The following is a 15,278-nucleotide window of genomic DNA, read 5'->3' as shown; positions in this document are numbered from 1 at the left end:
TTTATTTTTCCCTCTCCCCATCCACACCACATCATCGATATCCCTCAGGGAATTTTTTTTTTTGCGGGAACACCTATTCAGAGTGAGGAGAGGTGTTGATTCATTCTCCGCAATGTTTTTTTCTCTTATCTCTCACAATGCGTTCGGTTCTTTGCCGGGGGATTTGTTGTTTCGAGAGCACACTCTCCAGCGAGGGCGGGAGCATTTTTATTTGTGGGTTTTAACTTATTTTCTCTCTCACTCAATAAAAATGGATTCCTGTTCCCCCCGGGGGTATTTGTGAAACGGGACCTCCGCAGGATGAGGCCCAGAAATCAGGATTTTAAAAAGATTCCCAGGTGATTCTAATGTGCAGCCAAGGTTGAGAACCGCTGCTCTATGCCCTCCCCTCATCCCATGTGCTTGACATTCTGTCTATAAACATACCATTTGTTACTACAATAGCTTATATAGTTTGCTGTAAACTTCAGTATCTCCTTTTCAATACTGTGCAGTTGCTTTTAAAAAATCTAAATGCAAGACTTTAAGTAAAATACTGCTATATTTCATTTCATTTGTTTCACTCCATTATGCCAATTAAGTCACATTGCTTCCTACCTTAATTCTGCAATACAGGGTATCTTCTACCCTGTCTAGCTCTGTACTACAGTTTTATGGCTACCTTATGACTTCTATTTTGTTTTTTGAAACACTGTACAGACCACTTCTAAGAACAGAGCTCTCTGACATGTCACTAGAGACCTCTTTAAATGTTGGCACTGATTCATTAAAATATATTTTTTTAAATATGGATTTTACATTCCTTTCAAATCTAGCAATGTATTTAATAATCTATATTATATTTCATCTCATTTATAAGGGTGCCATGGAAAAGTTTACCAGAATGCTATGTCTGCAGCATTTTTGAGTCACAGATATAGGGAATCTATCGGAAAAGAAAATGCAGCTAGCTTATTGAAGCCTGTTCCTGATTTACCCATGTTAGCTCCCAATACCAACAACTGCCTTTTCCAACTGGAACAAAGGATTCATGTTTCAAAACAGTGAAGTTAACCTTATCAAGGTAGATTAGGCCTAATGCACATATCTGGATAAGAAGTGTGGACACAATCCTGAGGGTGATGGGAGGTTGTTGAAGTTTTAACAAGATGGCCCAGGATAACAAGCCGTTGCCTATGTTACAGTGACACAATTAGACAAGGGCAATGGCTGTGTAGGCCTAATTGTGCCTGGAAGTGGGCATCACCTTCTAGACAGGTTGGAGGGGAGTACAAACCACACCTAGGGAGGCACTAGGTAAAACCAAAGTGTAGAACAAGCAGAAACAAAGGAGAGGATTTGGGTTTTGTGTAGATATGGGCATTTAAACCCATTAATCTAAGCCTGCTTGAAAATTTATGCAGCTCTGCCCATTTTTTGCTCCTTATTGATTTAATGCATCTTATTGTGTTAATACATTAAGTAGTTTTGTAGTCCTAGTGCTTTACCTGTGCAGCTAATTTGCATTGTGGTATGGAGGAAATTATAGCTTGGGAAAATGCAAGAGCTTGCAATCCATAATTCCCTGTGATAATCCAAGATTTTTAGTTATAGAAAATTAAAAGGTGTTCCCTCTTTCTTCAATAAACTTAATGACAGAGTGAGAACAAAAACCCACCAACACAGTCATGCAGATTCTATTATGAAAACAGGAAAGAATGGATCTTCTACAAGATAATGGTACCCACACCTTTCTCCTGATGATTGGCAGCAAGTCCACCAAGAGCATGATTCCAGGGGGCACCCACCTTTCACATTGGAGTATGTGTGAATGGTGCTCCCTGAAGTTGGGTACACAGCCTGTGTGGCCATATGTGGCGGCTCACAGAGGGGCCTATATGATTCATCCTGGGGCTTTCACCCAGCCCGGCAGGTGCATATCTGCATTGACCTGTGGCATTCATCACCAGCCTAGCCACACTCCCTTCCCAGCCAAGCTGAGTCAGTATTCTTTAATCCTGACTTATCATTTTATATCAGTTCAGATCTATTCAGTTCCCTCATGGCTTCCCACTGGACCTCTGTTACAAGCCAAAACACATCCTTCTGGCTCATTTGTTTCAGTCATTCTGTTGACCTTTTCAAAGCGATTTGCTGCTCTCACTATCATGCGCATTGTCATAGTTAAGTAGAAAAAACCAACAGTCACACAAGCAGGAAACTGGCATCTTCCCAGCACTTGGTGCAGGCTTCGGTTTTAGCACTTACCCCCACAGCACCATAAACATTTATTTACATTTCTGACTCCTTCACTCAGTGTGAGGTGAATGAAAGGCAGAATGATGCTCCTTTGAGCCACAGGTCTTAGTGGGTGTTAGCACATAGTAGGTCCTCAAGTAATGTTTGGTAAGTAGATGAGTAAATGAATAGATTACCTTTCTTAGATTTGGACACAATAGTCTCATTTTGAGCATATGGTTTAAAGATGATTCTTCTCTCTATTATGTACAATGGCCTTTTTTAAAATCTTCCTGGGTGAGGCTAAGAGAGATTGCTATGTCTCCACCAATGGTTTCTGGGTCTTTTGTTTATCCCTCTGCAGGTGGGGAAGTGGAAAGACAAGTCCCTGCAGATGAAGTACTACTTGTGGCCCCGAATGTGTCCTGAGACGGAAGAGCAGGAGGATGACCATCTGAGCATCGTAACGCTGGAGGAGGCTCCATTTGTTATTGTGGAGAGTGTGGACCCTCTGAGTGGAACCTGCATGAGGAACACAGTCCCCTGCCAAAAACGCATCGTCTCCCAGTACGGCACCTTCCCCAGTGGCTTCAGATGGCATGGGATAGTCAGATTTGACCCAGCTGTTAGCACTTGGCCTGCCTGGGACTTGAAGCATAGAATGAATTGAGCGCCATGCCTGATTTCCATTTACCATTGAGCAATGGGATTACTGGCAGCCCTGTGTTCTGATGTCTGGTTCTGTCCAGATCATGACCTGGGAGAATTTCTGCCAACTATACTAATGTTTCTTTGGCCTTGTCTGATCTCAGCGACTAGAATCTCCAGTTTGTGGAGATTCAAGTTTACATTGGTGATGAAATATATTTGGGGGAGCCAACATGTCCTGAAATTTTGAGATTTAGAAACATTTTAGAAATCAGGATAATGGTTCCCTTTGGTGATGGTGGGAAGTGCCTGAAAGGGAGAATAAGAGGCCTCTAAGAGAGCAGGCAGACAGCTCTGGTGGGGGTAAGGATAGGGGGAGATAATGGGATTAAGCAATAAAGAAAAAAAAGAGAAAGAACTCATGAACATGGACAACAGTGTGGTGATTGTAGGGGGAGAAGGGGTTGGGTACAGGTGAAAGAGGGTATAGGGGGAATAAATGGTGATTGGGGTTGGGGAGAAAATAAAAATATTATAACTCCCAAAATAAAAGAGGCCTCTAAGGTGCTGGCAGCTTCTCTGCATCTGGATTTGGGTGCTGGTTAAATTGGTGCATTTATTGTGTGAAAATTCATCCAACTGAACCCTTAGGACAGGTGCACTTTCCTGATGTATATTATACTTCAAAGGAGCATTAAAAATTGTCAGAAAATCTAGTTTGCTGCCTTGAGTTAATGAGCGAATTGCAGCTCTGTGGTCTGATTTATTCCCTCGCTTAGGCCTGATGTAAATTGTGCTGAGCTATGAACGGGGTTGGGGTTGTAATGGCAAAGGGTAATATTTTGCTTCTTACATAAAGCCTTGTTTTTGTGTTGCTTTGTTTCTTTAACTGCTTAGGAATAAAACAGATGAGGAGCCAGGTTACATCAAAAAATGCTGCAAGGGCTTCTGTATTGACATCCTTAAGAAAATTTCCAAATCTGTGAAGTTCACCTATGACCTTTACCTGGTCACCAATGGCAAGCATGGGAAGAAAATCAATGGAACCTGGAATGGTATGATTGGAGAGGTGAGTACCAGGAATCAAGGGTCATTTCCAGATCATGTCCTGGGAAAATTTCAGCTAACTGTACTAATGTTTCTTTGGCCTTGCCTGATCTCAATGACTAGGACCTCCAGTTGATGGAGATTCAGTTTACACTGTTTCATTTAGATATCAAAAACACTCATTTTATAAATCTTAGAAAATATAAACTAGTAAATAGAGTATATACTCTTCCCACTGCACAAAGAAAACCACTTTGGACGATGAGTTATTTCCCGTGTGGAGGCCCCTCCCCTTCCTGAATGTTCTAATTGGAGCATTGGGTCTTTCTTCCCAGGTGGTCATGAAGAGGGCCTACATGGCAGTGGGGTCACTCACCATCAACGAGGAGCGATCCGAGGTGGTCGACTTCTCTGTGCCCTTCATAGAGACCGGCATCAGTGTCATGGTGTCACGCAGCAATGGGACTGTCTCACCGTCTGCCTTCTTAGGTAGGTGATGAGCTTGCTGATGTGAAGGAAATAGACACAAGGGCAGGTAGATGGAATGAGGCACAGTGAAGGGCAGGTGGCCAGGCTCTTTCAGCCAGGAGGTGGTTTGCTGGAAGCTTAGCTCAGCCAGGATTTCATTTTGGGGGGTTTCACTACCCCCCAAAAATAGAAAGGGTTATAAGAAAACAGTGCTGGAAAATAGAAAGGGTTATAAGAAAACAGTGCTGGAGTGGTAATCAAGTGTCCTACTTTAGTCCCATTCCTGCTACTTAATCATCATTTGACCTTGAGCAAATTTTCTTTATCCTCGGACTCGGCTTCCTCAACCATAGAAGACATTTCAACTAGCCGATCCTTGAAGCTGCTTCCTGCTTTAATAATTTCTAATTGTGGATATCATTGAAATACGTATGATTTCTAAAAATATATTGATTGAGGGAGAGAGAGAGAGAGAGAGAGAGAGAGAGAGAGAGAGAGAGAGATTGATTTGTTGTTCCACTTATTTATGCATTCATTGGTGGTTCTTGTATGTGCCCTGATTGGGGATTGAACAGCAACCTTGCCATATCAGGATGATGCTCTAACCAACTGAGCTACCCAGCAGGGTGAAATATCAATGATTCTAAATTTTCTTCAAGAATTGAGCTCAGTGCTGCCTAAAAAGGTTTTCTGTTTCCACATGAATTTTCTGAGGCTTTGTCATATAAAGCTGATCTGATTCTCCTCCCCATCTCACCCCAAGCTTCCTCGTAGCATTCAGTGCTTCCCCACTCTCCAGCATCACTTAGGTGTTAAACGTTTTAGATATAAGACTAGGTAAGACCAGGGTTTCAATTAGATGAACTCTCTTATGAGCTCATACCCTATATTTCTGGCAAGAGCTGTGAGAACAAGGGGTTGAAAAATAATGTGTCACCTTGAAAACAAAACACTGGGATAGGAGACAGGAAGCCTAGTTTGGATATAAGATGTAAGCCCTTGGACAAGTCACAGTCTCTCTAATGGACATCAACTTTTTTTATGAGGATGTTGGAATAAACCATGATTAACATTTCCTTAGGCTCTATGGGGGAGGGGTGGTATTCAATTAAGGCACTGCAAAGTGGTGTTAGAGGTTCTATACTTTTCTATAAATTACTCAAGTTTCCCAGCCAACCTTCTTACTCGCAGTCAAGCCAATTCTGGCTCTTACAATTTTATATGAAATGTTATTAGATAGCACACACTCTATGTATGCATTAATCCTCATAGTAGCTTTATGTATTTTATTTGCTTTTTCCTTTACAAGGATAATTTGAACATTAAGATATACAAACAAAACTACAGTTTAGGCCCAGTCGGCATAGCTCAATGGTTGAGTGTTGACCTGTGAATTAGGAGGTCAAGGTTCAATTCCCAGTCAGGCCATATGCCCAGGTTGTGGGCTCTATCCCCAGTGTGGGGCATGCAGAAGGCAGCCGATCAATGATTCTCTCTCATCATTGATGTTTCTATCTCTTTGTCCCTCTCCTTTCCTCTCTGAAATCAATAAAAACAAACAAACACACACACACACACACACAAAACACACCACATTCTAATTCTAACCCTGTCAGCATAGAACTAACCTTAATTAGCTTCTAAACTAGAAGAGCCAGTGATACATTGGGATAGCCCTAGAATGACATAGGAATGCCACACAGGGTGTGTGTGTGTGTGTGTATGTGTGTGTGTGTGTGTGTGTGTGTAGCAGTAAGTTAATTGCAGCGGTGAGAGAAGCCAATATTTATTGAACACCTACTATGTGATGTGCCAGGCATTATTGTACAAACTGTGACTATATTATCTCATTGATACTATCATTATACCCATTTTTTTGGCTTAAGAACTGAGTCTCAGGTTAAGCAATTTTTCAAGAGTCTCTCAGCTAGTAATGGGCAGATCCAGATATGGCTGCCTTCAGAGCCTGTGTTCTAACACACAGTTTGAGCTCTAAAATGTGGTGGTCTGCCCTAACCAGTTTGGCTCAGTGGATAGAGTGGATAGAGGTCCCAGGTTCCATTCTGGTCAAGGGCATGAACCTTGGTTGTGGGCACATCCCCAGTCGGGGGTGTGCAGGAGGCAGCTGATTGATGTTTCTCTCTCATCGATGTTTCTAACTCTCTATCCCTCTCCTTTCTTCTCTGTAAAAAATCAATAAAATATATTTAAAAAAATAAAATGTGGTGGCCAGAGACTAAGATGTGAGATAACACAATGGGAAAGCACAGACCTTTGCCCTCACTGACCTCACTTCATAAACTGGTCCTGAGAGGACCATGACCTCTGAATCTAGTTCACTGATCTGTAAAATGAACATGGTAAACCCAAAATGAAAGAGCCATTTTAAGGACTGGATAAAGTATGTGGAGAAATCACTTTCAAAATTGTAAAGACCAATACAAATATGATTGTTGTTTTATACAGAAAATTTCCCTAAGCTTAATGGCGGTGGGGGGGAGAGAAAGCATAGAGAAAGTACTTTTTACTCAGTTATTCCCTAATTTTAAACTAAAGTGAAATCAGGGTAGTATTGCAATCAATGGGAGCCAATGGGGAGAGATGTTCTCTACTCCACTGCTTAGAGGCTTTGAATTGTACCTTCTACCCCCATCTCTGGCTGCCACTAAAAGGTTTTGCATTTCATAGCTGGCATGCCCCTTATAAAAGTCCTTTTCAAATTGATTAAGTGGCCAGGCTTTTATAATTCCCTTGAGAGTTCACAAGTAAAGGTTTCAAGTAAGAAAATATTTTCTAATTTCCAGCCATTTTTCCCTTTTTTAACTTCATCTTTATTAATGATTTGGAAGATGGAGAAAGCAGCATATTAATTCACAGTTATGAGTTTACAATGTGATGTGTTAGCTAAAAAGGCCAGAACTATTTTGAGACACAATTGAGGGAGCAGTGCATCATGGGACCGAAGAGTGTCCCTTCTTATAGGCCTTCAGAGAGACGGCTACTGGAAGGTAGTATTCAATTTCTAGACACCTGTAAGCCAGAGAGATGTAAAACAACTGGAAGAAACTCAGCAAAAGCGATTAAAGAAAGTGTAGTGGATCATTATTGCCCTCTTGCCTGACCTTGTCCCATCAACTATGTGACATGATGATAGAGCCTGGCTTGTAGTTGTCTGCTTAATTATAGATGAAGCATGTTCCTTGTCATCTGCTAAATTCCCACTGTTATAGATACTGCTATTCAATGTGGATGTGTTTTTTAACACTGACTTAATATTCTCACACCCTAATGATGTCTAATAAAATATATACATCAAATTGGGTTAAAAAATGTAAGTCTAGGAAAGTTTAAGAGAAGTGGGGGAAGGGATCTATTTGTTGTACATAATTATTATAGAATCAGTTCAAGCCTGAAATAGTAGCTAAGTCTGTTGAGAATGAATTTGGCTCTTAGGCTTGCGAGCATTGGTGAAGACTTTTCCTAGGTCTCCACTGTGTGGTGTGGCCATGTAGATGACACCATAAACCAAGAATCAGTCCAATATGATCCATTTACTCCATATCTGGTATGTCTTCCAGTTGTACCATTTACTGAAAGACCCACATACTGGTCCAATGCAGAAACTATCTCTATAGTCTCAAAATTTCATAGGCAAGATGCTGTCCTTTGTATGTACTTGAAAGAAAATAAACCTTGACTTGCCCATCAAATAAATGGAGATGCTCAGGCATAGCCTCTTACTTCTTCCCAGTCCAGGCCTTGGTCGTCTGAAGGGATGTACACACCTCTCGTTTTTTCCCCCCAAAAGTGCATGTTGCATAAGTGAATAAATAGGTAAATTAATTAGAATCTCTTTGTTCTCTGTTTTAACCATCAGCACTGATTTTTTCTTCCTTCCCCAGAGCCCTTCAGCGCTGACGTCTGGGTTATGATGTTTGTGATGCTGCTCATTGTCTCAGCTGTGGCTGTCTTTGTCTTTGAGTACTTCAGCCCTGTGGGTTATAACAGGTGCCTCGCTGATGGTAGAGGTAAGTCCATTAAAACTGCTGCATTTCTGCATTTTTCTAGCTCTCAATTTCGAACCTCTGAACCCTTCATTTGCTTTCTTCTCCTTAACTTACCCATTTCTGAAAATGAACCCTCAGCTTTCTATGTCACCAGCTTGAAGACTCATTAGAAATCACCCAATTAAGATGTTAGTTTGAATCTATATGTCCCCACCCTGGCTCAAGTCTGATCCCAAACCCAGTTCCACTCGTAAGGAAATGAGAGGAAAGCTGGCAGGAGATACCTGTAGCATAGACGTGTAAGAGGAAGCTATTTTGATAACCTTAGGCTAAGAGCAGGTTACGAGAGTAGTTGTGGCTGAAAGAGTTCTCCATAGCCAAAGGACCACCACTGAGGTACAACATCTCCAAAGCACGTGTCCTGCTCTATCCCTCTGCCAGGAAGTATAAGAGTTGGATATTTGAAATACAATGGCAGGAGATTACAGTTCTCACCCACAGCTACTACTGGGGAAGTCCAGTTTCCTGGCTAGGTAAGTCCAGAGATGTGAGGGCTGCCTCTGTGTTTGAAGCATTTATGAGACTTCACAAAAAAGTTCACTAGCTTTAGGAAAGGGGCGATGAGGTCCTTATAAATAGCTCTTCTAAAACTTTCTGACACTCTAGGGTTAGGAAATATTACACCTTTTCTGAGAGTTTTATCCTGAAGTTAGACCTTCCAGATGAAAGATTCTTAGATCCTTAACCCTGGATATACATAAAAATTATCTGTGGGACACTTAAAAAACAAAGGTGCGTGACCTCATTTTCGAATATTCTGATTCACTAAGTCCAGAGTGGGGCTTGGACCATTGCATGTTTCAAAATAGTGGTTCTTTACCTTGGTTGCATATTAGAATAACAATCCCAGACCATACCAGTTAAATAAGAATCTCTGGAGATGGGTGCTAGGCTGCTGTGTTCTGAAATAGCTCCCGAGTGCTTCTGTTGACTTCACAGTCCATGCTGTGACCCACCACTGCACTGAAGTATTTCCAGGTGCCGACCTACCTTCTTATCTGTTGTGTGAACTCTGGGTGGAAGTTTGGCTGTCTCCACAGCATGGTACAGTCCTGGCTTTCCACCTCTGCCAGAGGGTCATCCAGAAGCTTGACCTGCTCCCCATCCCAATGGGCATTGTTAACAAGTGAAAGATCTGAGAAGCACATGACTACATACATAGGTTGACCATGTCAAGAGCTTAAGTTAGTGTGCCTCCTCCCCTACACTGGAAGAAAATCAAGGAGGCAAAAATTTAGATATAAAATTCAGAACAAGGACTTACTTTACAATTACTTTACCAAACGATGCTTTGTCTTCACAAAGGCATTCAACACGGGGCCACTTTAAATATTAAGACTCCTTGAGGCATTTTACAATGTATAAAACTTTTATTTATAAACATCTTTTTAGTTACACATCTGTTCCATGAAATCAGGTCTGTATGCACAGATGTGTGTGCACAGTTAGATATTAGGCTCGACATGTGTAGTCACCGGTGATTTAGTTGGCTGAGCAGATGCTGTAGGATCACAGGTAATATCGTAAGACCTGAGCTAATGTGTTGTAAAACTGTGCAGGCAGATGTTCATTTCTGCAGTGGAGGTGCTACACGCAGACCTAGGCATCAGGCAAGATCTCATCATCACCAAGAAGAGAAAGCAGTAAGGTCACAAGAAGATTATCAGCAGAAGTCTTGACACTATCTGTGTGAAGATCAGGGGAAGGAAGGTCAAGGATAGCCTGCCTCAGTGCCCACAGCTACATGTGGCAAAGCTAGGGGTTTATGACTACCTGCCTGGGCTTCCTGACATTCTTTTGTGCAGGAGCTGCTACTGTAGGAAACCATTTGGGAAGTGTTGGCATTGGAGAGGGGTCAGAGTTGTCCTTGAAACATTCAGTGCTTGATGCTAGACTGTAAGGAAAAACCAGGATAAAGTACATTGAAAGCCATTTAGCATCAGTGTGAATAAAATTGGAGGAGGTCTATGACAATGGTAGAAAAAGACCCCACACAGTTCTTGCTGACCTTTTGGAAGTTGAAATATTTTCTTGGTAGATAGTAATGTAAATTTTAGGAACAACAGGAATAGGGACATGTGTGTGATGATAATGGGGTGGTTGCCTTTGTTATTCGGATTTCATATGATCTTGAGGGTCTTAATCTTAGGGGAAGAAAGCTGGCCCCTCCAGTGCTCTGGCTGAGTCATGACCATTAGTGGGAGCAAGATCCCATATGCACCCAAGCCTCTGCTTTTTCTCCTGAGGAACTTTCTTATGCCTTCAGGGGGTCCCTCCCAGGAGAAGAGAGACACAAGCTCTCTACTTAAAAAGATTTCTGTGAAAGGGCTGGGTCTTGGTTGGAGGATTTCCTGCTCTGAGCAGGAACTTACCAGCTCTGTGTGCTTTGTAGGTTTCAACAGAACCAGTGACTCTGTCTTAACTTTCTGTCTTTGTCATTTGTTCATTTCAGAGCCAGGGGGCCCATCTTTTACCATCGGCAAAGCTATTTGGTTACTGTGGGGCCTGGTGTTTAACAACTCCGTCCCGGTGCAGAACCCAAAGGGGACCACTTCCAAGATCATGGTGTCAGTATGGGCCTTCTTCGCTGTCATCTTCCTGGCCAGCTACACTGCCAACTTAGCTGCCTTCATGATCCAAGAGGAGTATGTGGACCAGGTTTCTGGCCTGAGTGACAAAAAGGTAAGAGGACCATTTAAAACATTCTACCTTTCTCTCAATCTCATTCTGAACCATACTCAAAGTTCTCACATACCTGTTAATTTTTCTAACTCTTTAGAATCTACAGTTCTTTCTTATGTTTCCTTCAATTGGAGGAGGTCTGAAATGGGAGCAGAAAACAATATCCCTACTGAAATAATATTACTTCACATTTGCCTTCTGATTTGTGAAAGGTTCTTATAAGTACACCCAGTGTTGCAAATAAGGGGCTTGGTATGTTAGCAGCTTTCTGAGTACGTGGTACTTGTTGTTGGATACGCTTGGGTGGCCTATCCACACGGGGCTTCTGTTTGGTGTTATTAGAGGGCTGCCCCATGCACCCACGCTGAGGGCACTGGCCCATTGTGGCCTTCATTTTCCTCCCAGTGGGGTTTGGCTGTGGGGCTCTCCCTTTGTTCCCCTGCACACTCGTGTATTCCCATGGCTGAGCAGGAGGGTTGTTCTCCTTGTGTCCTGAAGAGAAGTAACTTCTATTTAACTTGATTGCCCTGTGTGATGCCGATTAATGGGCTGCCCCCATACCAATTGCAGGCCTCCCTGCTGGCCTGTGCAGTTGAGACAGGAAGGAAAGTGTCTGCTGGCTTCCAACTTTTCTGGGTGCAGATGTGCACAACCCATTCTGAATGCATCTGACTCTCTAGGTCTGCCAGAGCATCACGGCTTCCATGGCAGCTCTGTCTTCTGAAACCGTGATAACCAGATGGTCCACGACCAGTAATAGGAGCTACCTTCACGGTGTGTCCAGTAAAGCTCCTGGGTGACCCCAAAATGATTCTGGAGACTTGTACTTACAGCAAATTTTCTACTCTGTTGTCTTAAAATGTGGAAAATGTTGATTTCCCACCCCTTCCACCATGATGAAGCCATGAAATATAGAGATGTATGTTTAGACCAGCTAGGTCAGACAGTGAATGATTTATCACATGGGTGTGGTTTCCCAAAGATAAAACTTGAAATACTTAGCAAATGGTTTGAGAAGAGTGGAAAGGAGGAGATATTCTCTTCAGGGGCTCTATTCTGATTTCTCCATCTGCTCAACACTACTCACTAAGAATATTCTAAAGCATGTGAGAAAGATAAATAAGCTTCTTAGGGGAATAAAAAACTATATATATTTCACTGTGTTTACTTCATCATGTTATTTCATTCTCTGATTTGTCTTCCTTTTTATTTTATTTTTCTTTCTTATTTTTAAAAAATATTTCCTCTCTGGTATTTCTTTCTCCCTTATTTTTAGGATTTGTTTACTTCTCTCTTCTAACTCATGATTTATCATGCATTCATTCATATATTTATTCATTTATTTTTAAACCTTTTTCTCATTGTTCCTTTGTCTACATCCTTCCTTCATCATTTTCTCCCCTATCCCCTGTTACAATCACTACTTTTTGTGCCTCTTTCTGTAACCTGGGCAGTAGTGGGGCTACACACAGCTGCCTCTTCAGGGCTCCATGCTGGGATGTGGCGTGGCTGAAGCATGACAGATCATGTGCCTATGTGTGGGTTTGTCAGAGGTAAGGCCGGCATGTCCTCACACCAGGATATGGCAGAGATGTGGTGGATCGTGTCCCCACATAGAGTATGGCAGCACTCTGTTTCCATGCAGGAGGCAGCATGGTAGAGGTGTGGTGGGTCACAGACCCTCCTGGGGCTCTGGGCTGTAAAGTAGGGAATCCACCATATTTATCACCTTGTTTTCTTCAAGTGTCTGAGAATTGCTTAGGACACTATATTTATCTTTCTCAGACCTTCATGGGCTATCCAGCAACAATGGAATAACCTATTTGAACTAAGCATAATTGGGATGGAGGGGGATTGTTTTCCCTTCTGTGGTTTTGAAAGACATATCGTTCTAGGCTGCTGGAACCAGAAAGACTTCACCTGTCTGTCTTCCACACCATGTTGTTTATGATCTGAAACGTTGAATCTCATCAGTTCTTTGCTTAAAGAACTTCAGTGGCTCCACTACTTATAGAATAAAGAAGATTTTTTTACATGTGGCTTTCAAAGCTTTTACAGATGATTCCCCATGTGTCTCATTAGCCAATGCTTAGATTCTTGCATCCTACAATTCTAGGCATCCTCCACTCGTTATCCTCCCCAACTATGCCTCTATCTATGCATCTGCCTAAAATGTTCTTCTCCTCACTTCATTCACCAAACTCCTATTGGAACTTCAGGACCCAGATTAGAGATCACTTCATTTGTGGAGCTTTCCTTAGCTCCTCTGGGCAGTTATTCATTCTCTCATCTGTTCTCATCTGTCATGGCAATCATTCATACCTTTATCATAACTCTTGTCTTCCACATTGTACTGTAGTAACCTGCAGGTCTGTACTTGACTGTATCTCCTTCTATCTGGTCATGAGCTTCAAAAGGTCAGTGATCATAACTTGGTTAACATTTTTTTAAGTCTGTTGGGAGAGAGGGAGAGAGGGAGAGAGGGTATATTTACAGAAGAGCCTCTTGTGCAGAGCTGAGTTACTAAACATTATAGGCAAAGAAAGCAGCAAGAGAGCCAGAACCCTTTAACAGCTGTTTAATTTGAAAATGCTGCAAATGGTTACCTCTGATACATTTCAGAACTTTGCAAATGGCAAAATAGTAAAGTGTGAGCATCCTACCAGAAAGTGTCAACATAATTTACATAATTATAGAAAACATTTAGTAACTAATGACATATAACTATATATCGGTGTCAGGAGCAGTAATATAAATTAGAGAGTTTTTTGAAAGTACACTGAAAATGTCGAAATTCTTATTGTTTTTTTTACTTAGAACACCTAAAGAAAACATAGACTTGGGACTAACTTTGCATGAGAGGAAGTGTATTCTGTGAATTTAGAAAAAGAAAAGAATAAAGTCATCAAAACAATATTCAGAATAGAAATGAGGTGATTTTGAAGATTTTTTCAGTGTAATTAAAGTTTCATCAAGGAAAGTAACAGTTAAAATGAAGAAAGATTTCTAAACTTACTCTATCACATATGACATATCTTCTATTAACTCAGATCAAATGATAAATAGCTTAGGTTATGATGGGAAGATATTTGTAGCCATTACATTTATATATTTTTTTAAAAATTATCTTCAACTTTATGGCAGAGACATGTTCCCATATCCCATGCATGTTAAGGCACAAAGTCAGAATGCTCAGAGTTAAATTTCCATGAAAATATATTTCGGGGCTTCTTTTTACTGGATGGCTTCCATTTTGCAATAGCGCATGACATCAGTGAATTCAGAATTACCCACTACTTGCTATAACTAAATATGGGTGCAAGTGCTAACATATAGCAGCCTTGCTGTACATTCCATCAGCTCCCCCGTGGGAGGACAATGGAAGGGAGCTGGTGACATCTTTCTTCTCCTAACAAAGAGCCCACAATGCAAATTCTCATGTTTCTCGCCTATCTAGATGGATTTCTCCTTTCGCAGTCTGCCAGCCACAGTGTGGAGGGGAAAGAGCTTGGCCAGGTGAAAGATGAGACATATTTGCTGGGCACTGGGCACATTAAGTATGTCACAGATATGTTATATGTATAATCTTCATACAGGTATGATTAGTCCCATTTTATCAATAAGGACACTGAGACTCTGGGAAGTTTAGTGAATTCCCTAAAGTCACACATTATCAAGTGACAGAGACAAGGTTTGAGCCCCTGTGTGTTTGGCTCTAAAATCACTTTGCCAGGATGTCTCCGTTATAGCTAATCCCAGACAAAGCTATGACATAGCTAAGGATTGGGATTGACACCCCTACCCCCACTTTCTCATTTCATTGCCTACACTCTCCTTTAAAGACTTTCTGTATCAGCTCCACTTAACCCAACCCTTCTCAGGGCATAGTACACTACCACTACCAAGACTAGTATTTCTACTTCTACTACTACTGCCATTACTGGTAATAATAATAACAGTTAACATAACCTCAACAATAATATCCCTGCTGACATTTCTTCAGCTTTTATGAGTCAGGCATAATGCCAAATACATTACATAGATTACCTTATGTAATGGTGCTATTAATATCTTCATTTGTACATGAGGAAACTGAAGCTTGGAGAGGTTAGGTAATTTGCCCTTCTGATGTTCCTGGCTGCCTATAGC

General features: G+C 41.5%; 1 protein-coding gene across 1 annotated transcript in view; it reads left to right on the top strand.

Annotated features, from left to right (window-relative positions):
- The window catches only part of GRIN2B (glutamate ionotropic receptor NMDA type subunit 2B), a 421,771-nt gene that overhangs the window by 367,240 nt on the left and 39,253 nt on the right, over nt 1-15,278 (top strand). The window contains exons 5-9 of the mRNA XM_023749812.1: nt 2,582-2,784; nt 3,763-3,934; nt 4,248-4,401; nt 8,283-8,408; nt 10,900-11,129. Coding sequence (XP_023605580.1) covers nt 2,582-2,784; nt 3,763-3,934; nt 4,248-4,401; nt 8,283-8,408; nt 10,900-11,129 — 885 coding nt within the window. The remainder of the gene's footprint in view (nt 1-2,581; nt 2,785-3,762; nt 3,935-4,247; nt 4,402-8,282; nt 8,409-10,899; nt 11,130-15,278) is intronic.

The sequence above is a fragment of the Myotis lucifugus genome, unplaced genomic scaffold (assembly GCF_000147115.1).
Source record: "Myotis lucifugus unplaced genomic scaffold, Myoluc2.0 scaffold_10, whole genome shotgun sequence".
Classification (NCBI taxonomy): domain Eukaryota; kingdom Metazoa; phylum Chordata; class Mammalia; order Chiroptera; family Vespertilionidae; genus Myotis; species Myotis lucifugus.
The sequence above is the reverse complement of the archived record's forward strand: the minus strand, read 5'-3'. Positions and strand labels throughout refer to the sequence as shown.